The sequence below is a fragment of the Mobula hypostoma genome, chromosome 2, assembly GCF_963921235.1.
Source record: "Mobula hypostoma chromosome 2, sMobHyp1.1, whole genome shotgun sequence".
Classification (NCBI taxonomy): Eukaryota; Metazoa; Chordata; class Chondrichthyes; order Myliobatiformes; family Myliobatidae; genus Mobula; species Mobula hypostoma.
The window spans coordinates 10,562,156-10,587,061 of NC_086098.1; the positions used below are offsets into that span (position 1 = coordinate 10,562,156).

Sequence of the window (24,906 nt, forward strand, 5' to 3'; positions counted from 1 at the left end):
ACTAGACCGATGCCTTAACCACTTGGCCACGCGCCTACACATGTGATTAGGCTAGGGTTAAATAGGAGGGTTGCTGAGCAGTGTGGCTGGTTGGGCTAGAAGGGTCTGTTTCACACTGTATCTTTAAATAAATAAAATGAAATATTGAAAGACAAAAGACTTTCATCTTAGTTTATGTCATTTCCACAGTGAACCATTATATACCGTACTCTGCAAAAGTCTCAGGCACGCTAGATTTTTCATATGGTTTCAGGTGGCTTCCACAGAACCCTAAGCTCAATGCCACCGAGGCTGTCTGGCATTACCTGGACAGACAGAAGCAAGCAAAACAGCCAAAGTCTGCAGAAGAATGGTGGCAAGTTCTCCAAGATACTCAGAATAACCTACCATCCGATTTTCTTATAAAACTGTACGACAGTGTACCTAAGAAATGACAGCGTACCTAAGAATTGATGCAGTTTTAAAGGGAAAGGGTGATCACACCAAATATTGATTTGATATTGTTTTTTATTGTTTACTGCTCTTAATAGCATTTTTTAAATATTTTGAAACTTTTTGTTTCATTATTTTTGAAAGCATCATCACTTTACAGAACTTTTTCCATGCGCCTAAGACTTTTCCACAGAACTGTACATCATGTAAGTCATATGTCATTATGTTATAAATCATATGTCTTATAAACACAAGAGATTTTGCAGATGCTGGAAATCTTAAGCAACACACAAGATGCTGGAGGAACTCAGTAAGTCAGGCAGCACCTATGGATACATTTCCTTTCCTTTTTAAATCTTTTTATTAAATTAGTACACACAGGATAAAACATATAGCAGCCAATACATTGTTACGATATAGATATACAAGAGGCATTAAGACAAAAAAAAATGAAAACAACATAGGTTAGTTAAAAAAATAACAAGGTAATATAATTGTATACTAGTTTTCATATAACAGTAGAGAGAGAAAAAAAACCAGAAGATACATTTCCATTCCCCATTCTGGTTACCCTCTCACCCTTTCTATTTTCTTCACCTGCTCATCACCTCTCTCTGGTTGCCCTCCTCCCCTCCTCCTTCCATGGCCCACTGTCCTCTCCTATCAGGTCCCTTCTTCAGCTCTTTACCTCTTCCACCTATCAGAACATCTTTTGAGAGTGTGAACCCTCACAATGCGTCGGACCCTGATGGTGTAACTGGTAGGGCTCTGAAAACCTGCGCCAACCAACTGGCAGGAGTGTTCAAGGGCATCTTCAATCTCTCACTGCTGCAGTAGGAGGTTCTCACCTGTTTCCAAAATGCGACAGTCATGCCAGTGCCCAGGGTGAGGTGCCTCAACGGCTGTGATGGATTGCCATGAGAGGTTGGTCTTGGGCAGAATCAACTCCTGGCTAAGCAAAGACCCGCACCCACTGCAATTTGCCTTTCACTGCAATAGGTCTACAGCGAATGCAATCTCACTGATTCTCCACTTGGCCTTGGATCACCTGGACGATAGCAATAGCTACAGCAGACTGCCGTATGTTGATTACAGTTCTGCATTCAACACCATTATATTCTTTGTATGGATTTACAAGCACCAAAACCTGGGCCTCTGTACCTCCCTCTGCAAATGAATCCTCGTGTCCTCATTGGGATCAGAAATAACATCTCCTCCTAACTGACAATCAACACCTACACACCTCAAGGATGTGTGTTTAGCCTCTCCCGTGATTGTGTAGCTAGGTACAGCTCAAAGGCTATCTAAGAACTTGCTGATGAAACAACTATTGTTGCCAAAATTTCCCATGGTGATGAGGAAGCGTACAGGAGTGAGATAGATCGGCTGGTTGAGTGGTGTCTCAAATATAACTTTACACTCAGCTTCAGTAAGACCAAGGAATTGATTGTGGACTTCAGGAAAGAGAAGTCGAGGGAACACACACCAATCCTCGTTAAGGGATCAGCAGAGGAAAGGGTCAAGTTCCTGGAAGTCAACATCTCTGAGAATCTATCGTGGGCTCAAAATATCGACTCAATTACAAAGAAGGCATGACAGCAGCTATAGTTCATTAGGAGTTTCAGGAAGTGTTGTATGACACCAAAGACTCTCGCAAATTTCTACAGATGTACCAGAGAGAGCGTTCCAACTGGGTGCATCTCTGTCCGGCATTGAAGGTCCGTTGAGCAGGATCAGAAAAAGCTTCAGAGAGTCGTAAACTCAGTCAGCTCCATCATGGGCACTAGCCTTCCCAGCATCCAGGACATCTTCAAAAGGCCATGCCTCAAAAAAGTTGACACTCATCATTAAGGTCCCCCATCCCCCAGAACATGCCCTCTTCTCGTTGCCACTGTCAAGGTGGAGGTACGGGAACCTGAAAACACACGCTCAACGTTTCAGGGAACAATATCTTCCCCATCACTTCCCCCGCCCCGTCTATCAGATTTCTGAGTGGAAAATGAAGCTATGAACACTAACTCAATTTGTTTTCCTTTTCTGCTACTCTCCTTTTGCACTACTTCGTTTATTTTTTAAATGTATTTCTTATTGCAATTTATAGTTTAAAATTATTATGCATGTATTGCAATAAACTGCCGCAAAGCAACAGATTTCACAGCATGTGCAGGTGATATTATACCTGATTCCAGTTTTGATATCCCCCCTCCCCCAACTTTTCACTTCATTTCCCCCCTCCCCACCCACCCACCTTCTCCCTCACTTGGTCTCACCTATCACCTGCCAGCTTGTACTCCTTCCCCTCCGCCATCTTTTTATTCTGGCTTCTTCTCCCTTCCTTTCCAGTCCTGAAGAAGGGTCTGACACACTTACTGGAGTTCTTTGAGGATATAATGAGTGTGGTGGATAGAGGGGAACAGGTGGATGTCGTATACTTGGATTTCCAGAAGGCGTTCGATAAGATGCCGCACAAAAGACTTATAAATAAGATACGGATGCATGGAGTCGGAGGAAGTGTATTGGCATGGATAGTGGATTGGTTAACCGATAGAAGGCAGAGAGTTGGTATAAATGGGTGTTGATCCGGTTGGCAGTCAGTGGTGAGTGGGGTGCCGCAGGGGTCGGTGCTGGGCCCGCAGCTGTTTACCATTTACATTGATGATTTGGAAGAGGGGACTGAGTGTAGCGTAGCAAAATTTGCTGATGACACTACACTGATGGAAAAGCAAATTGTACAGAGGATGTGGAGAGTCTGCGGAAGGATATAGATAGGTTAAGTGAGTGGGCCAAGGTCTGGCAGATGAAATACAACGTTGATAAATGTGAGATCATCCACTTTGGAAGGAATAATAGAAGAGCAGATTATTATTTAAATGGTGAAAGATTGCAGCATGCTGTTGTGCAGAGGGACTTGGGAGTGCTTGTTCATGAATCGCAAAAGGTTGGCTTGCAGGTACAACAGGTTATTGGGAAGGCAAACGGAATGTTGGCCTTCATTGCTAGAGGGATTGAATTCAAGAGCAGGGAGGTCATGCTGCAACTATACAGGGTACTGGTGAGGCCACACCTGGACTACTGTGTGCAGTTCTGGTCTCCATACTTGAGGAAAGATATACTGGCTTTGGAAGCAGTGCAGAGGAGGTTCACCAGGTTGATTACGGGGATGAAGGGGTTAACCTATGAGGAGAGATTGAGTCGCCTGGGACTATACTCTCTGGAATTCAGAAGAATGAGAAGGGATCTTATAGAAACATACAAAATTTTGAAAGGGATAGATAAGATAGAAGTAGGAAAGTTGTTTCCATTGGTAGGTGAGACTAGAACTAGGGCACATTGCCTCAAGATTCAGGGGAGAAGATTTAGGGCAGAGATGAGGAGAAACTGTTTTTCCCAGAGAGTGGTGAATCTGTGGAATTCTCTGCCCAGGGAAGCAGTTGAGGCTTCTTCACTAAATATATTTAAGAAAAAGTTAGATAGGTTTTCGTATAGTAAGGGAATTAAGGGTTATGGGGAAAAGGCAGGTAGATGGAGGTGAATTTATGGACAGATCAGCCATGATCTTGTTGAATGGCGGGGCAGGCTCGATGGGCCTGATGGCCTACTCCTGCTCCTATTTCTTATGTTCTTACAGTATGTTCTTGGCCCGAAACGTTGACTGTTTTTTCCTCTTCATTGATACTGCCAGACCTGCAGAGTTCCTCCATCTTTTTATGCGTGAAATAGCAGTCTCACCCTGTTTTTACACATTTCTTCTACATCACCAAGCACTGAAGCTGATGAGCTACTTCGTCTACTAAATACACGAGCTCCCCAGTGGAATTTGCATTGACGTGCTTGTCAATTGTCCTATTTAACTTTGGGATTTTCCTCAAGATTTTGCCAAGTTTGTTTTATTGCCTCATTTGTGCTTTCTAGAGAATGCCAAGCCTCCATGTTTCAACTAGGTAAAGATTATTTTTATGTCTGTGTATATTTCCAAAAAGACACAAAGGAGCAATGAATAATGAACCTCAAGGCTATATGTAGTGACATATGTATCTACTCTAATAATAAAATTTACTTTGAACCTCGAACCTTGAAGAATCCACTACTTTATCATTTCCTCTCGGTCACTTTCTGTACGGACACTCCTGTACCCAGTGTCTCTTTGTGGACATACAATCAATCTCTGAATATAAGATACCGGTATGTTACATATTTATATTCATTGTGCTTTTTTAATTATTCTGTTCTTTATCTTCGGGTGGTGGGGTGGAGATAAATCTCTACCAAAAGAGGTGTAGAACATGCTTAGACCCCTCCCCCACCCCCCCTCTACTGTTCAGGGTCACGTGAACCTATGGGAGCAGGTGGTGGATGGTCGTATGAGCATCTGGTACATATCACAAGTTCTGGTTATGTGACCACTGACAGCAGGCAGACAATCTCTGAAGAGTATTGATGATGGCTGGGGTCACCCATCTTGTAAAGACACTGCCCAGAAGAAGGCAATGGCAAACCACTTTGGTAGAAAAGCTGGCCAAGAGCAAACATGGTCATAGAAAGACCGTGATCGCCCATATCATATGACATGGCACATAATGATGATGGTGATGTTCTTTACCTTATTGTGTTTTTTTTGTGCAGTATCAGAACTGGAGTAACTATTATTTTGTTCTCCTTTACACTTGTGTGCTGGAAATAACATTAAACAGTCTTGAATCTTGAGTCTTTTTTTAGGTTAGATTATGAGAACACTCAGTCCTCGTTTATTGTCATTTAGAAATGCATGCATGTATTAAGAAATGATACAATGTTCCTCCAGAGTGATATCACAGAAAAACAGGACAAACCAAAGGCTAACACTGACAGAACCACATAATTATAACATATAGTTACAGCAGTGCAAAACAATACCATAATTTGATAAAAAGCAGATGATGGGCACAGTAAAAAGAAGTCTCAAGTCCCGATTGACTCCCGAGTCCCCGATAGCAGGCGGCAAAAGGGAGAAACTCCCTGCCATAAACCTCCAGGCACCGACAACTGCCGATGCATTGGAAGCACCCGACCACAGCCGACACCGAGTCCGTCCGTCCGAAAACTTCAAGCCTCTGACAACCTCTCCAATACAGCCTCCCGAGCGCCATCCTCTGCCGAGCGCCTTTGATCTCACCCTGGCCGCCGAAACAAGCGAAGCCAAGGACTTGGGGCCTTCTCCACTGGAGATTCCAGACCACACAGTAGCAGCGGCAGCGAAGCGGGCATTTCAGAAGTTTCTCCAGATGTTCCTCCGTACTCTCACGCCTGTCTCCATCAGATCAGAATTGTGCATGGTACCCTACTTGACACATAACAAATATCATTCACTGGAGTGGCTGCGCGCACTGCGTCGTGCCACCATCTTCTTCTCCGTCCCTCCATTACAGTCTTAATACAATATGTAGAACCCGTTATGTTTTGGTTAAGCCAGAGATCAAGATGTTGCATGCTAGCTGTCTATATGATATGCAAGTCAGGGGAATATGCTATGGAGAGCAAACTGTTGCCTGTACACAGCTTCCCCTGCTACGCAGCTGATGAATCTAAAGGAACAGTAGAGACTGACACAGTTTCATACCTGCAGCGTCACAGGAGTTGGCATCATCTTGAACTCAACATAGGAATGCCTTAGAGACTTCAGCTCCAGATTTTTCCTTGGGGTTTACTCCCAAAGCCTTCCCCATAAGTGAATACAGCCTCAAGGCAGCTGAGGTTTGGAATCAGTTTTCCTTCTCCTCGATGAGCTGCCGACCACGGCTGACAAACCCCATCTGCCTGAAGTGACTGGCTTTAAGGTGCCAGTAACCTGCCTTTGCCTCTTCTCCTGCAGGTAAAAGCAGTTTTGCCGGGCTGAGCAGCTAAGTCTTACGTGAAGGCCAGGAGCTGGACCTGGTTGTCAGAGGCTACTCGAGGTGCACGCCATTGGAAGCATTTAATAAGTAGTGGTAGATTAAAATATATAAGCAAGAAACCAAAAATCATGATTAAAATTCCTTCTATTAATTGAAGATAAGTGACTGCATAAAAGCCAAGGAAAGGTAGCAAAAGTAAGTAGGACTTTGTAAGATTGGGAAACTTTTAAAATCCAACAAAAGGCAACTGAAAAAGCTATAAAAAGGGAAAAGATTAAATATGATGGCAGACTAGCCAATATTATAAAGCAGGATACCAAATGTTTTTCCAGTTATGTAAAGAGTAAAAGGGAGCTGAGAGTTACTTTATACTTTATTGTCGCCAAACAATTCATACTAGAACGTACAATCATCACAACGATATTTGATTCTGCGCTTCCTGCTCCCTGGATTACAAATACTAAATATTAAAAATAGTAAAAATTAGTAAATATTAAAAATTTAAATTATAAATCATAAATAGAAAATAGAAAAATGGAAAGTAAGGTAGTGCAAAAAAAACCAAGAGGCAGGTCCGGATATTTGGAGGGTACGGCCTAGATCCGGGTCAGGATCCGTTCAGCAGTCTTATCACAGTTGGAAAGAAGCTGTTCCCAGATCTGGCCATACGATACTGGATCACTAGAAAATGATGCTAGTGAGGTACTAATAGGGGACAAAGAAATGGCAGATAGACTTAATGGATACTTTGCATCTGTCTTCACAGTGGAAGACACTAGGGAGCTGGAGTGAGTGTCATTGCTATTACAAAGGAAAAAGTGTTAGGCAAACTGAAAGATCTTAAGGTGGATAAATCACCTGGAGCAGATGGACCACACCCCAGAGTCCTGAGAGAGGTTGCTGAAGAGATAGCAGATGCATTGGTCATGATCTTTCAAGAATCACTTGATTCTGGCATGGTCCAGGAGGACTAGAAGATTGCAAATGTCACTCCACTCTTTAAGAAGGGAGGAAGGCAAAAGAAAGGAAATGATTGGCCAGTTAGCCTAACCTTAGTGGTTGGGAAAGTGTTGGCGTCTATTATTAAGGATGAGGTTTTGGGGTACTTGGAGGCTAATGATAAAATAAGTCAAGTCAGCATGGTTTCTGTAAAGGGAAATCTTGCCTGATGAGTCTGTTAGAAATCTTCGAGGAAGTAACAAGCAGGGTGGACAAAGGAGAGGCAGTGGATGTCATTTACTTGGGTTTTCAGAAGGCATTTGATAAGGCCACACATGAGGCTGCTTATCAAGATAAAATCCTTTGGCATTACAGGAAAGATACTGGCATGGAGGCAGCGAATGGGAATAAAAGGGGCCTTTTCTGTTTGGCTGCTGGTAACCAGTGGCTTTCCTCAGGGGTCAGTATTGGAATTACTACTTTTCACATTGCTTGTCAATGACGAAGATAATGAAATTGATGACTTTGTGGCAAAGTCTGCAAATGATATGAAGATAGGTGGAGGGGTAGGTAGTGCTGAGGAAGCAATGCGATTGCAGCAGGACTTAGACAAATTGGAAGAATGGGCAAAAAAGTGGCAGATGGAATATAGTGTTGGGAAATGTATGACAATGCATTTTGGTAAAAGGAACAAGAGTGTTGACTCTTATTTAAATGGGGAGAAGATTCAAACATCAGAGGTGCAGAGGGACTTAGGAATCCTCGTGCCAGACTCCCAGAAGATTAATTTACAGGTTGAGTCTGTGGTAAAGAAGGCAAATGCAATGTTGGCATTTATTTCAAGGGGAATAGTATATAAAAGCAAGGAGATAATGCTGGGGACATTTATAAGACACTAGTCAGGCCACACTTGGAGTATTGTCAACAGTTTTGGGCCAATATCTCAGAAAGGATGTGTTGTCATTGGAGAGAGTTCAGAGGATCTTCAAGAGGATGATTCCAGGAATGAAGGGGTTAACATATGAGGAGTGTTTGGCAGCTTTGGGCCTGTACTCACTGGAATTTAGAAGAATGGGAGGATCTCATTGAAACCTACCGAATATTGAATGGACTAGATAGGGTGGATGTGGAGAGGATGTTTCCTCTGGTGGTGGTATCCAGAACTAAAGGAAACTGCCTCAAAATTGAGGGGTGGCCCTTTAGAACAGAGGTAAGGGGGAATTTTTTAAGCCAGAGAGTAGTAAATCTCTGGAGTGTTCTGCCACAGATCGTGGTGGAGGCCAAGTCCATGGGTATATTTAAGGCATAATTTGATAGTTTCCTGATCACTCAGGGCATCAAAGTATATAACGAGAAGGCAGGTGTACGGGGTTGATTGGGAGCCGGGTTCAGCCATGATGGAATGGCACAGCAGACTCGATGGAGGTACAGTACTTCGGAAGGCACAACAAGGATACATCCCAAAAATGAAGAAATGCTTGAAAGTGAGGATGAGGCAGCTGTGGCTGTCAAGCAACACACATCAAAGTTGCTGGTGAACGCAGCAGGCCAGGCAGCATCTCTAGGAAGAGGTACAGTCGATGTTTCAGGCCGAGACCCTTCATCAGGACTAACTTCGTCAGGAGCTAGTAAGAGATTTGAAAGTGGGAGGGGGAGGGGGAGATCCAAAATGATAGGAGAAGACAGGAGGGGGAGGGATGGAGCCGAGAGCTGGACAGGTGATAGGCAAAAGGGATATGAGAGGATCATGGGACAGGAGGCCCGGGGAGAAAGACAAGGTTGGGGGGCAGAACCAGAGGATGGGCAAGAGGTATAGTCAGAGGGACAGAGGGAGAAAAGGAAAGTGAGAGAAAGAATGTGTGTATAAAAATAAATAACGGATAGGGTACGAGGGGGAGGTGGCTGTGAAGGGAAGTCAAAAACAGCATAAAATCAAAAGAGAAAGCACGTGGTATACCAAAAATGAGTGGGAAGTAAGAGGATTAGGAAGCTTTTAAAAAACAACAGAAGGCAAATAAAAATCCATAAAAACTGAAAAGCTAACCAATAATATCAAAGAGGATGCCTAAAGTTTCTTTAGATCGATAAAGAATAAAAAAGAGGCAAAAGTGGATGTCAGATCACTGAAAATTGACACTGGAGAGGTAGTAATGGGAGACAAAGAAATGAAAAATGAAGACTGAATAAGTATTTTGCATCAGTCTTCACTATAAAAGACACTAGCAGTATGCCAGAGTGTCAGGAGGCAGAAGTGAATGAAGTTGCCATTACTAAAGAGAAGGTGCTTGGGAAGCTAAAAGGTCTGAAGGTAGATAAGTTGCCTGGGCCAGATGGACAACACCTCAAGGTTCTGAAAGAGGTGGCTGAAGAGATTGTGGAGGCATTAGTAATGATCTCTCATGAATCACTAGATTATGGAACGGTTCCGGACAACTAGAAAATTGCAAATGTCACTTCACTCTTTAAGAAAGGAGTAAGGCAGTAGAGAATAAACTGTAGGCCAGTTGGTCTGATCTCAGTGGTTGGGAAGATGTTGGAGCAACACACATCAAAGTTGCTGGTGAACGCAGCAGGCCAGGCAGCATCTATAGGAAGAGGCGCAGTCGACGTTTCAGGCCGAGACCCTTCGTCAGGACTAACTGAAGGAAGAGTGAGTAAGGGATTTGAAAGCTGGAGGGGGAGGGGGAGATGCAAAATGATAGGAGAAGACAGGAGGGGGAGGGATAGAGCCGAGAGCTGGACATGTGATAGGCAAAAGGGGATACGAGAGGATCATGGGACAGGAGGTCCGGGAAGAAAGACGGGGGGGGGTGACCCAGAGGATGGGCAAGAGGTATATTCAGAGGGACAGAGGGAGAAAAAGGAGAGTGAGAGAAAGAATGTGTGCATAAAAATGAGTAACAGCTGGGGTACGAGGGGGAGGTGGGGCCTAGCGGAAGTTAGAGAAGTCAATGTTCATGCCATCAGGTTGGAGGCTACCCAGACGGAATATAAGGTGTTGTTCCTCCAACCTGATCAACATGAACATTGACTTCTCTAACTTCCGCTAGGCCCCACCTCCCCCTCGTACCCCATCTGTTACTCATTTTTATGCACACATTCTTTCTCTCACTCTCCTTTTTCTCCCTCTGTCCCTCTGAATATACCTCTTGCCCATCCTCTGGGTCACCCCCCCCCCGTCTTTCTTCCCGGACCTCCTGTCCCATGATCCTCTCATATCCCCTTTTGCCTATCACCTGTCCAGCTCTCGGCTCTATCCCTCCCCCTCCTGTCTTCTCCTATCATTTTGCATCTCCCCCTCCCCCTCCAGCTTTCAAATCCCTTACTTACTCTTCCTTCAGTTAGTCCTGACAAAGGGTCTCGGCCTGAAACGTCGACTGCGCCTCTTCCTATAGATGCTGCTTGGCCTGCTGCGTTCACCAGCAACTTTGATGTGTGTTGCTTGAATTTCCAGCATCTGCAGAATTCCTGTTGTTTGCGGGAAGATGTTGGAGTTTGTTTTTAAGGATAAGGTTTCAAGGAGGCGCATGATAAAGTAGGCCAGAGTTAGTATGGTTTTCTTAAGGCGAAATCTTGCCTGATAAATCTATTGGAATTCTTTGAGAAAATAACTGGCAGGGTAGACAAACAAGAGTTTGTGGATGTTGTTTTCTTAGATTTTCAGAAGGCCTTTGACAAGGCCCTCAGCCACACAAAAGCCTGCTTAACAGCTTCAGTGCCCATGATATTACAAGAAAGATACTAAAATGGATAGAGGATTGGCTGACCGGCAGGAGGCAAAGAATTGGAAGAAAGGGGGCCTATTCTGGTTGACTTCCAGTAACTAATGGTGCTCCGTAGGGATCAGTGTTGGGACGACTTCTTTTCACTTTCTAACGTATGTCAACAATTTGGATGGCGATTTGATGGCTCTGTAGCAAAGTTTGCAGATGAAATGAAGATAAGTGGAGGGGCAGGTAGTGGTGAGGAAGTTTGCAGAAAGATGTGGACAGATTGGAGAAATGGGCAGATGGAATATAGTGTAGGAAAATGCATGGGCATGTACTTTGGTAGAAGGAATAAAGGCCCCTATTTTCTAAATTCAAAAATTAAAGTTGCAAAGTGTTTTGGGAGTCCTTGTGCAGGATTCCCTAAAAAGTTAACTTGCAGATTGAGTCGATTGTATGGAAGGGAAATGCCATATTTGCATTCATTTTGAGAGAACCTGAACATAAGAGCAAGGATATAATGCTGAGGCTTTATGAGGCATTAGTCAGATCACATTTGGAGTACTGTGAGCAGCTTTGGGCCCCTTATCTAAGAAAAGATGTGCTGGCCTTGGAGAAGGTCCAGAGAAGGTTCACAAGAATGATTCCAGGAATGAAAGAGTTAATGTACCAGCAGTGTTTTATGGTTCTGGGTCTGTGCTCACTGGAATTTTCAAGAATGAGGAGGGATCTCATTGAAATCTTCCAATATTGAAAGGCCTAGAAAGAGTGGATGTGGAGAGGATGTTTCCTATGGTGGCTGAGTTTAGGACCAGAGGGCCCATCCTCAGAATAAAGAGACACCCCTTTAGAACAGAGATGAGGAGAAATTTCTTTAGCCAGAGGATGGTGAATCTGTGGAATTTGTTGCCACAGGCAGCTGTAGAGGCCAAGTTATTGGGTATATTTAAAGCTCAATAAGTTCTTGGTTAGTTTTGGCGTTAAATGTTATAGGAAGAAGGCAGGAAAATGAGTTGAGAGAGATAATGAGTCAGCGATGATGGAATGATGGAACATAATTGATGGAGCGAGTGGCCTAATTCTGCTCCTCTGCTTTATGGTCTTATTAACTCCTTTGCTCCCCTTGGTTGGAATCTATCTACAGTTCAAGACCGACAATGGAGCAGTAGACAATCCAGCAGTGGACTAACGGGGGATGCTTGGTCATAAAGCAGAAACAGACCTTTTGGTCCATCTAGACCATGCTGAACTATCCCAGTCCCATCGACCCGCATCTGGATCATAGTCCTCCCCACCCTTCCCTTATCCAAACTTCTCTTAAATGTTGAAATCAATCCTGTGCCAGCAGCTCATTCCACTCTCCCATTGTATTCCCCATCATGGTATTAAGTTTACAGATTACACGAGTAACTTGGTGTGCTTTAAACCTACCTTTTCTGATGCCCAACTTGTGCTAACTTTCTAAAGCAATAATTCCTTTGGCCAAATTCTGTTTTCCCTATCAAACAGGTCTGTGACTATTCTGATATTTGGCCTTTGGCACTATTGGCAGAAGTAACTCCTGATGTTTTATGTCACAGGAGGTTTCTTATGGGTACGGGGTGCCAACATCTCAGAGGATCTGCTCTGGGCCCAACATTGCTGTATTTACAAAGAAGGTACACCATTTCCTGAGAGGTTTCCCCCTTTCTATTTCCTGAGAGGTTTGAGTGGAGCAAAGACTCCAGTAAATTTCTACAAATGTACTGTGCAAGGCAATATGATTGGTTACATCACCGTCGAGTGTGGAGGTGTAAACGCACAGGATTGTACAAAGCTGCAGAGGGTTGAGGACTCCACCAGCTCCATCGTGGGCACCAGGCTCTCCACCACCCCCCGCCCCCACCGAGGACCTTCCTACAAGCCGATAATTCAAAAAGGCAGCATCAATTATTAAGGACCCCCATCACCCAGGACATGCCCCCTTCTCATTACTACGATCAAGGAGGAACTACAGGAGCCTTAAGACACACTCAGTTCTTTAGGAACAGCTCTCCCCCTCTGCCTACATGTTTCTGAACAGTTCATAAACTCATGAATAGAACCTCACTATTTTTGTTCTCTTTTTGCATTAGTTATACATCATCTCCACACTGATGATGTCCCCTCGTATGGTGATGAAACATTTGGAAGTAAATTGCAAAGACTGAAGAACAACTCAACCCAAACATTGACTTCCTGAGCAACACTTTTTCTGAATTATTTTGAACATACTTATATATATTTTTGTGATAGCAACGTAGTGTGTGTATATACTATATATATATATATTTAAAGGGGGTCCAGGTAGTGTACATACACACATAGACACACACTACTTGGCCACCTGGACCACCTTTAAATAACATACTCCCTGGGACCCACTGGGGGACGAGAAAATGGCAGCACGATGCAGCGCGCGTGGCCGCTCCGAAATGATATCGGTATTTGTAAGTAGGTACCGTGCACAATCCTGATTTGATGGAGACAGATGTGAGAAGCACGGAGGAACACTTGGAGAAACTTATGAAATGCCTGCTTTGCTGCCGCTGCTACTGAGCGATCGAGAATCTCCGGAGGGGAAGTGCCCCAGATCTTCGGCTTTGCCTATTGCCTGTTGCTGGGGCCGGGGTCGAAGCGCTCGGCAGAGATGGTGCTTGGGGCTCGGTGTCAGAGGGCTGGTCGGAGGCTCGAAGTTTTCGGATGGACTCAGAGTTGGCTGCGGTCGGGTGCTTCCAGGGTGCTGCATCGGCAAGCTTGTGGCGCTGGAGGTCCATGGCAGGCAGAGTTTCTCCCTTCTACCGTCTGCATGAGATGATGGGACTTTCAAGAGACTTTGAGACTTTTTTTTTACCGTGCCCATGGTCTGTTCTTTATCAAGTTATGGTATTACTTTGCACTATTGTAACTATACGTTATAATTATGTGGTTTTTGTCAGTTTTTTAGTCTTGGTTTGTCTTGTGTAATATCATACTGGAGGAACATTGTATCATTTCTTAATGCATGCATTACTAAAAGACAATAAACAAGAACTGCGTGTCCTCATAATCTAAAAAAAATACTGGCATGCTCCCCAGGACACCCTGGGACTGGTTGTGTTTGTTATATTTTCTATTTCTGATTGTAATTTTTATTTTGTGTGATGCACTCTACTGCTGGCACAAAACAACAAACTTCACGATTTATGTCAGTGGTAATAAACTGGATTCTAATTCTGATGGATACTCTGACAATGCAGAAAGACATGCTCATCACTCAGGATAAATTGAGAAACAGCACAATAAAATAATGGTTCAGAGACGGTAAATTGAAGACCTTTTTCAAAAGATATATACATCACCGTCATCTGAATTTCCTTTAGCAACATTCTTTAGGAATAAGATCATAGAGAATGAGGGATCAAAGTTACCTTGCACCAAGGTGAGGTTTCTCAGAGTAAGTGAATGTTCCCAGTCCTTCAGTCTCAGATCCTCTGTGACATTGTTGAGTACAGCCACCTCTTCCTTCAGTCGTTTCTCGGTGTTCTGCTGAACGACTTTAAGGATCTTTGCATCTTCTGATACATTTGCTAAGCGTATTTGAAACTGCTGAAGTCTTGTGTGATAGTAGCTAATGTCCTCTTTGAAGGTGCTGTTGACTATAGTTAGTGTCCAACGTACCTCCTTCACCTGCCGACTCAGATTTCCTACGTTGGATGTTATCTGTTTCAAGTTTGCTTGTTGCTTTTGGAATGCATCCTGTGCAATACCTAAATTGAGAGACAAATTGTATATGACTTGTCTGTTTGTTAAACTAAACTGTTGTAAATCATCTTCTAAATCAATCACAGATGCATTAATGTCATCCATGCGTGATTCAAAGCTCTGCAGCTTGTTTTCCAGTCTCTGAACAGATTCTCTCAGTTGAAGCCAGAGTGCTGAGCGATTCCGGAAAAGGTCATTCAGTTTCAAAATATTATCCATGACATCTGCCTGAGATGCCTTTTCCTCCATTGCTTGTTGCATGTCTTTGAAGTCTTCACCTAAGGTTGTAATGTTGTCTGTCAATACTTTCCAGTCAACGGGTGAGCGTTGATGTCTGGGAACTGAAAAATATTAATGTAAACATTCATAAACACAAGAGGTTCTACAGAAGCTGGAAATCCAGAGCAACACACATATTGCTGGAAGAACTCGGCAGATCAGGCAGCATCTATGGAGAGTAATAAACTGGCTTCCCTCTTACGTCTTCTCTTCTCTTCATTTGTCTATCAGCTCTGTCTGATATCCTTTCTCCTTCACGTTCTCTCATGCTTCCCTTTCCTCTCCTATCAGATTCTTTCTTCTTCAACTCTTTACCTTTTCCACCTGTCACCTCGTAGCTTCTTACTTCATACCCCCTTCCCCCAGCCACTCACCATCCCCCTCACCTGGTTTCACCTATCACCTACTAGATTGTACTCCTCTTCATGTCCCTCCCCCCCACCTTCTTATTCTGGCTTCCTCTTCCTTTCCAGTCCTGATTAAGTACCTTGGCCCAAAATGTCATTTATTCCTGTGCATAGAGTGGCCTGACCTTTGAGTTCCTCCAGCATTCTGTGTGGGTTATTAACATAAACATTACTTGCAAACACAGATGCTGCCTGGCCTGCTGCGTTCCACCAGCATTTTGTGTGTGTTGCTTGCAAACATTTTGCAGTTTTTAAGATTTAATCATTTAAAATAAGCAATTTGTAAGCTTCTACTGAAAACTCATTTATTAATTCAATCTTAGGATGTGTCAACTTGACGGGAAAAGTTAAATGCTAAAAGCATTGCTTACTGCAACTGATTTAAAACATTTATAGCTGATGATTAAGTAATAAATAATTGGGACTTTTATGTTTGGATGGGGAATGTAATAGATAAATTGGTACATTTACTGGCAAAGTATATCTGAATCAAACAGAGATAATCATAGGTAAATTGTGTAAATAAGCACGTTGTGTTACAGTGCCTCCGATCACTGACTGGGGCTCAATCCCACCACAGCCTGTAAGGAATTCGTACATTCTTCCTGTAACCAGGGATGTTTCCTCTGTGTTCTCCAGTTTCCTTTCAATTTCCAAAAGCATGCGGGTAGGGTTAGTGAACTGTGGGCTTGCTATGTTGTCGCCAGAACTGTGGTGACAGACAGGGGATTCGGTGGATGCAGGAAAGAAGCATGGATGGTAGTTTGCCTCCCAGGTGCCAGGGTCCAGGATGTTTCTGATGGCGTCCCGGATATCCTGAAGTGGGAAGGGGAATAGCCAGAGGTCATGGTACATATTGGTACCAACGACAGAGGCAGGAAAAGGGAGGAGGTCCTGAAAACAGACTACAGGGAGTTAGGAAGAAAGTTGAGAAGCAGGATCACAAAGATAGTAATCTCGGGATTACTGGCTGTGCCACGTGACAGTGAGTATAGGATCAGAGTGAGGTGGAGGATAAATACGTGGCTGAGGGATTGGGGCAAGGGGCAGGAATTCAGATTTCTAGATCATTGGGACCTCTTTTCGGGCAGGAATGACCTGTACAAAAAGGATGAATCTGAGGGGGGGGACCAATATCCTGGTGGGGAGGTCTACTAAGGCTATTGGGGAGAGTTCAAACTAAGATTGCTGGGGGGTGGGAACCAAACTGAAGAGATGGAGGAAGGGGCAGTTGGTTCACAAATAGAGAAAGCTTGGAGACAGTGCGAGGGGGAGATAGGCAGGTGATACAGAAGGTGCGCGCTCAGACCGATGGTCTGAGATGTGTCTATTTTAATGTAAGGAGTATTATGAACAAAGCGGATGAGCTTAGAGCATAGATCAGTACTTGGAGCTACGATGTTGTGGCCATTATAGAGACTTGGATGGCTCAGGGGCAGGAATGGTTACTTCGAGTGCCAGGTTTTAGATCTTTCAGAAGGGACAGGGAGGGAGGCAAAAGGGGTGGGGGCGTGGCACTGTTGATCAGAGATAGTGTCACGGCTGCAGAAAAGGAGGAAGACATGGAGGGATTGTCTACAGAGTCTCTGTGGGTGGAAGTTAGAAACAGGAAGGAGTCAATAACTCTACTGGGTGTTTTTTATAGACCACCAAATAGTAACAGGGACATCAAGGAGCAAGTAGGGAGACAGATTCTGGAAAGGTGTAATAATAACAGGGTTGTCGTGGTGGGAGATTTCAATTTCCCAACTATCGATTGGCATGTCTCTAGAGCAAGGGGTTTAGGTGGGGTGGAGTTTGTTAGGAGTGTTCAGGAAGGTTTCTTGACCCAATATGTAGAAAAGCCTACAAGAGGAGAGATCTGGTATTGGGAAATGAACCTGGTCAGGTTTCAGATCTCTCAGTGGGAGAGCATTTTGGAGATAGTGATCACAATTCTATCTCCTTTACCATAGCATTGGAGAGGGATAGGAACAAACAAGTTAGGAAAGTGTTTAATTGGAGTAAGGGGAAATCTGAGGCTATCAGGCAGGAACTTGGAAGCATAAATCGGAAAAGATGTTCTCAGGGAAATATACGGAAGAAATGTGGCAAATGTTCAGGGGATATTTGTGTGGAGTTCTGCAGAGGTACGGTCCAATGAGAAAGGGAATTGATGGTAGGGTACAGGGAACGTGGTGTACAAAGGCTGTTGTAATTCTAGTCATGAAGAAAAGAAGAGCTTATGAAAGGTTCAAAAAGCCGGGTTATGATAGAGATCTAGAAGATTATAAGGATAGCAGGAAGGAGCTCAAGAAAGAAATTAGGAGAGCCCCTTCTGGCGGACAAGATTAAAGAAAACCCCAAGGCATTCTACAAGTATGTGAAGAGCAAGAGGATAAGATGTGAGAGAATAGGACCAATCAAGTGTGACAGTGGAAAAGTGTGTATGAAACCGGAGGAGATAGCAAAGGTACATAATGAGTACTTTGCTTCAATATTCACTGCGAAAAAGGATCGGCGATTGTAGGGATGACTTACAGTGGACTGAAAAGCTTGAGCATGTAGATATCAAGAAAGAGGATGTGCAGGAACTTTTGGAGGGCATGAAGTTGGATAAGTCACCAGGACTGGACGAGAAGTACCCAGGCTACTGTGGGAGGTAAGGGAGGAGATTGCTGAGCCTCTGGCAATGATCTTTGCATCATCAATGGGGACGGGAGAGGTTCCGGAGGATTGGAGGGTTGCGGATGTTGTTTTATTATTCAAGAAAGGGAGTAGAGATAGCCCAGGAGATTATAGACCAGCGAGTCTTACTTCAGTGGTTGGTAGGTTGATGGAGAAGATCCTGAGAGGCAGGAATCATGAACTTTTGGAGAGGCATAATATGATTAGGAATAGTCAGCATAGCTTTGAGAAAGGCAGGTGAAAGGCTGCGCAGGTTGACTCTGTGGTTAAGAAGGCATAAGGTGCATTGGCCTTCATCAATTGAGTTTAGGAGCTGAGAGGTAATGTTGCAGCTATATAGGACCCTGGTCAGACCCCAGTTAGAGTATTGTGTTCAGTTCTGGTTGCCTCACTATAGGAAGGATGTGGAAACCATAGAAAGGGTGCAGAGTAGATTTACAAGGATGTTGCCTGGATTGGGGAGCATGCCTTATGAGAATAGGTTGAGTGAACTCAGCCTTTTCTCCTTGGAGCAACTAAGGATGAGAGGTGACTTGATAGATGTGTATAAGATAATGAGAGGCATTGATCATGTGGGTAGTTAGAGGCTTTTTCCCAGGGCTGAAATGGCTAACATGAGAGGGCACAGTTTAAAGGTGCTTCGAAGTAGGTACAGAGGAGATGTCAGCAATGTTTGGGTTGTGGCTGGTGTGACAAGAGTACACATAGATTAAGATGTTAGCTGTCCTGTGTGATCAGCAGTTGGTCTGCCACCTGTCTTCAGGAGAGAGAGAGATAAGGAAAACAATGGAGCAGCATTTGGAGATGTGTAATGAAGGGACGGGAGAGAGAGTAACAGAAAGAGGGAGCTGTCAAGAGCGGCTCCCCCTTTGAACCCTGAACTGTTTGAAGTGATGGACAGGTGATACCCCAGCAGGGGGATAAAAAGGCATAGGTTTGCTAAAGCAGGACACACACGACACCCGAGGTAATGAGACCCTGGAAGCGGTGTGCCTCTCACAAGTCGGTGGGAAGCTTTTGAACAGCTGATCGTGGGATCAAGCCATAGACGCTCAGGGTGGAAAGGCACGAGCGGCGGGAACCTGGTGTGTGTCCACCCTTGCCTGGGTGCCAGGTTCACCGCAGGGAAACGATTCGTATCTGGAAACGGAGGAGTCACGGTCAGTGACCTCAGATGACATCACAAAGGGCTCTCCCGAAAGCTGACTGCGAAGGTCTGTGTGTGGAAGCCGTTTGAATATTCATTCGTTTTGCTCTCTCTCCTCTTCTCCCCCACTGTCTGCGAACTGAACTGAACTAAATTGAACTGAACTTTGCGTCACTTTGAAATTGGTCATTTACCCCTAGACAACGATAGAGTTTGATTGATCCTGTTATCTTAATTCTGTGTACATGTATGTTTATCATTGCTGAACTGTTGCATTTATTATCCTTTTTGATTAGAGTACTGTGTTGCTTGTTTCTTTAATAAAACTTTCTTAGTTCTCGTAATCCAGACTCCAACTGAGTGATCCATTTCTGCTGGTTTGGCAACCCAGTTAAGGGGTATGTAACACTGGAGATAACAGGATGCATGTTAGCCAATAAGAGATTGTTGCTGTGTCTCATGAGTCTGGAAAGATGTTTTTTCGTGGTCTTTTGTCGAGGAGAGATGAAGAGGGAAGACGTGTGTGGAGAGAGCTGGTAGACGACTGGATGGAGTGGACTGGGATCTGAGGGTCCGAAGGCCGGCAACGTTTGGAGGAGATCAATGGTGGAAGAATGACTACTGAGTGAGCCCCAACATGACTTCGACTTGACTTGGGGCCTTTTTAAAATTTTTATTACTAACCCTATATTCATATTAAGATTCATAAAGTTCAATCATTTAATTGCATATGGTGTACTGTCTGATATTTTGCATTGTGGGTTTGTAACTGGGGGTACATTATACAGCATCCACACAGACGCGATTATCCAGTCTGGCAGTGCTGAAGGCTGATTCCCCTAGACGAACACGAGCTGGGAGAGCCTGAGGGTTACAGATGTGTATAAGATGATGAGAGGCATTGATCTGTGACGCTTAGAAACTTAGAAACACAGAAAACGTACAGCACAATACAGGCCCTTCGGCCCACAAAGCTGTGCTGAACATGTCCTTACCTTAGAAATTACCCAGGGTTACCCATAGCCCTCTATTTTTCTGAGCTCCATGTATTTGTCCAAGTGTCTCTTCAAAGACCCTATCATATCCACCACCACCACTGTCGCCGGCAGCCCATTCCACGCACTCACCACTCTCTGCGTAAAAAACTTACTCCTGACATCTCCTCTGTACCTACTTCCAAGCACCTTAAAACTATGCCCCCTCGTGTTAGCCATTTCAGGCCTGGGAAAAAGCCTCTGACTATCCACATGATCAATGCCTCTCATCATCTTATACACCTCTATCAGTTCACCTCTCATCCTCCGTCGCTCCAAGGAAAAAAGGCCGAGTTCACTCAACTTACGGGGTTCCCAGCACAATTCTCACTGATTTGATTTGATACAAGCAATGCATTTCACTGTTTGTTTCGATGTACATATGATAAATTAGCTAATTTCATTAATTTTATCTGGCAACAGATGATCACAGACTTCTGAAAATGCGCTGCCTGCTCAGTTATTCTTTAACTATTCACTTTAAAAATATGGGCAGCACAATCGCATATTCAGGGTTACAGAAATCCACAGCATATTGCTGGCCCTTCGGCCCACAATGTTGTGCCGACCATGTAACCTACACTAGAAACTGCCTAGAATTTCCCTATGGCATGGCCTTCTATTTTTCTGAGCTCCATGTACCTATCTAAGAGTCTCTTAAAAAACTATTGTATGCATCTCTACCATTGTTACTGGTAGTGCTTTCCACACACCCACCACTCTCTGTGTGAAATACTTACCTCTGACATCGTCCTTGTACCCAGACATCCCACCCTGCAAAAACTCATTTCAGGGAGGTAGCACCATCAATTTGCAGGAGACTCCCGGGAGAAGTGGGATGTCTGCAATAGAGCAGCTCCTTAGCAGCTAGCCAGCTAGTTTAAATAACATGTCCTGAATTCATTGCAGAATTCCTGTCCGTTCACCAGCAACTTTTATGTGTGTTGCTTGAATTTCCAGCATCTGCAGAATTCCTGTAGTTTTAGTTTAAATAACGTTAGCTATGCTAATGAACGAATGACACCTGTTAAACTCACCTCAACATGTCTTTTACAGTCTTAACCCGCCATGGGCAATAGAAAAGTCACTGTTGCAAACAGTGCAGCGAGCAACACTGTCATTATTTTGACCCCTATTAGGCAGGGGTACACTTTAGTGTAGTCTGGGTGATGTACATTTTATATTTTTTTGGAACACTCTGCCATGGCGCGCTCTTGCTCGTGCGCTCTCTCTCTCTCGTGGTCGCTCGCGCGCTCTCTCTCTCGCCTGCTCTCTCTCCCTCTCTCGCTTGCTTTCTCGCTTGCTAGCGCTCTCTCGCTCTCTCTCGCGCATTCTCTCTCTCTCTCGTGGTCGCTCTCGCGCTCTTTCTTGCTTTTCTCTCGCTCGCTCTGAAAAAAATTGAGTTCCGTGATATTGTATGTAACTTGTGGGCATCAGGGAGCCACTAGTAATATGCGGGAGACTCCCGGAAGTACCGGGAGAGGTGGGATGTCTGTTGTCCCTACTTCCAGGCACCTTAAAACTATGCCCCCTCCTGTTAGTTATTTCACCCTGGGGAAAAAGCCTCTGACTATCCACACGATCAATGCCTCTCATCATCTTATACACCTCTGTCAGGTCACCTCTCATCCTCCGTCACTCCAAGGAGAAAAGGCCGAGTTCACTCATCCTATTCTCATAAAGCATGCTCCCCAATCCAGGCAACATCCTTGTAAATCTCCTCTGCACCCTTTCTATGGTTTCCATATCATTGTTGTAGTGAGGTGACCAGAACTAAACACAGTTATTTATCACATGTACAGCAAAACCTACAGTGAGAATTGTGTCCTTTGCATTAACAGCCAACACAACAGGAGGATGTGCTGGGGGCAGCCCGAAGTGTCGCCACACATTCTGGCGTAAATGTAGCACGCTGCCAGTGTTCAACACAACAATGCAAACAGCAGCTATAACCGTAAGACCGTAAGATAGGGGAACAGTACAGGCCGAGAGCCTTAGGTCGCTGTTCGTATTATGAGCCTTTCATTTCCTGAATCAATCTCCTGAACCCTCCTTCAATATCAGTACTTCTGTAGAAAGATTTGCCAAGAACAATCATGGTCAAAGACCACAATCGCCCACGTTGTGTGAGACAGCGCGTGATGATGATGATGATGACAAGATGACGTGCAGGTAATCACGATGCTGCAGCTAAGGCATCTTCGTGAAGTTTTGCTTTGAGCATCACTTGTGCCGAAGTAGTCTGCATTCCGATAAATTTTTCCACAAAACTACTCAAGCCTTCTGCAGCTTATCTTGCGATCATGCTTTCTTTGCCTTGGCTGATCATGAATACTAGAGTGTAATTACACATATTCACTCAGTTTATAAAATTCAATTGCTCTGAACTTTCACCTCTTCACCCTGTGTAAATCTGTATAAATCTGTCCTGCATCGAAACCTGGGATATCATCAATCTCTACAAGTAAGTAATTTAAAACTATACACAGTGGGGTAATGGTATGAATCATACTCCCAGGAATGTGGACTGGGATTTCAGCCTTGCACTACTTTGTAAGATTATACCTTGTATTCCAGATGTGGGCTAACTGCAGCTCAGCTAGACCCAAAGTCCACTGGAGTCTGGAGGACTGGAGGTGGCCTGTCCTGGGGTGTAAGGACTGTGCGTTCATGTGTGTGTGTGTGTGTGTGTGTGTGTGTGTGTGTGTGTGTGTGAGAGAGAGAGAGAGATTGGGTGGGATTGAGACATTGAGAGAGAGAGAGGCTGAGATTGGCCTGTTTTGCTGTTGTTTTGTTGCAACAACACAGCCTCAGAAAAGAGGGACGTCCATTTAGAACGGAGATGAGGAGGAATTTCTTTAGCCAGAGAGTGGTGAATCTGTGGAATTCATTGCCACAGGCGGCTGTGGAGGCCAAGTCACTGGGTATATTTAAGGCAGAGGATAGATTCTTGACTAGTCAGGGCAGAATGGATACAGGAAGAAGGCAGGACATTGAGACTGAGAAGGAAAATGGATCAGCCATGATGAAGTGGGAAAGCAGACTCGATGGGCCAAATGGCCTAATTCTGCTCCTACTTCTTACGGACTTATGGTCATATTACCTTGGTATTGAAAGCATGGCGATACTTGCAGGCTATGTCCAGCACACCTTTGCACTGTGCTGGTCACTGATACAAAAGACACAGTTCACTGTATGTTTCAATGTTTCAATGTACATGTGACATAGCAAATCTTTAGTCTTCATTCATGCTCAGTGCAAATTTCTGGCCACAGATCACCAGTGTTTAATACAGCAACTTTCCTCATCACATGAGTCAAGTTAAGTCAAATTTACTGTCATTTAGCTATATATATGTATATAACATATATAACCATTAAATGTATATAGAAATGGGACATTTCTCCAAACCAGGGTATAAAGCACAGTAGTACACACAACACACAATAACTTATGAAGGTAAGGATAAAATCTACAGATGAATCACACATAAATAACAAACTGAGGTGCATTAATATTAAATATTGTAAGGTACAGAACAGATTAGCCAATGGCACTACGAATACAGTGCAACAGGGAGTTCAGAAGCATGGGGGAAGAAACTGTTTCTCATCCTGACCATTCTTGTTTTTATGTATCATAGTCTCCTGCCTGATGGCAGAAAGTCAAAGAGGATGCTGGATGGATAGCTGGGATATTTAATAATACTAAGATCCCTGCGTTCGTAATGCTCCTGATAAATGTTCCCGATGGATGGTAGGGAGACCCCTATCATCCTCTTAGCCATTCTCACAGTCCTCTGTAGGGACTTTCAGTCCAATGCTCGACTGCTCCTGCACCAGACGGAGATGCAACTTGTCAGGAAGGAGTCAATGGTGCTCCTGTAAAATGCGGTTAAAATTGGGGTAGGGGAGTTGGAGAAGCCTTGCTTGGCTCAATCTCCTTAGGAAGTGGAGGGACTCAGAAGGTGAAGGCATCTATGGAGGTGAATAAACAGTAGATGTTCAGGCCAAAACGCTTCATCAGAACCACTTTCCATCTTGTTTATTATGATATGCTCCTTATAACTTAACCCTTTATACCTTGGTAATTAGGTCTATGCCTGAACCATCAACTCTTTATTCCCCTTCACAGATGTTACCTGATCTGCTGAGTTCCACCAGCATTTTGTGTGTGTTGCTCTGGATTTCCAGCATCTGCAGAATCTCCTGTGTTTATAATTTCCTCCACTCGTTCCCTGCCCTTGCACTCAGACTTCTTTGACATGAAGCCAATAGACCATCAGATTTTCTTCATCAATTTCCCTGTTGGACATTGGTAATTTATAATACTATGAGTCAGATTCACCGGTTCATTGGCGAGACCAACAGATGGGGAGCTGCGTGACCTCGGTTGTGGCACAGACCAGGCCTCACTCGTGCCTCATGGTCGCTTGATGCAACCACTGAGGAAGGAGATGCTGGAGCTGGCTTTGTGTTGCTGGATTGGAGGCTAACCCCTCTCCCATCAGTGCTGCCCTCCAGTGTTTGCCTCCGGGAAGACAAGCTGGATTCCATGTTTCTGAAGCTGTGTTTGCACGGCATGAGGAACTGACACGAGATTGTTCTTGCAGAAATGTGGCTCCGTCAATCGACAAGCTGTGACGCTCAGGGGCTTGGGCTA

At 44.2% G+C, this 24,906-nt stretch overlaps 1 protein-coding gene across 5 annotated transcripts in view; it reads right to left on the minus strand.

Annotated features, from left to right (window-relative positions):
* Positions 1–24,906, minus strand: part of scara5 (scavenger receptor class A, member 5 (putative)) — a 193,072-nt gene that overhangs the window by 75,092 nt on the left and 93,074 nt on the right. For 4 of the 5 annotated variants that reach the window (XM_063070132.1, XM_063070117.1, XM_063070129.1 and 1 more), the window contains exon 4: positions 14,377–15,051. In XM_063070132.1, coding sequence (XP_062926202.1) covers positions 14,377–15,051 — 675 coding nt within the window. The remainder of the gene's footprint in view (positions 1–14,376; positions 15,052–24,906) is intronic. The other variant, XM_063070141.1, reaches the window with a different exon arrangement.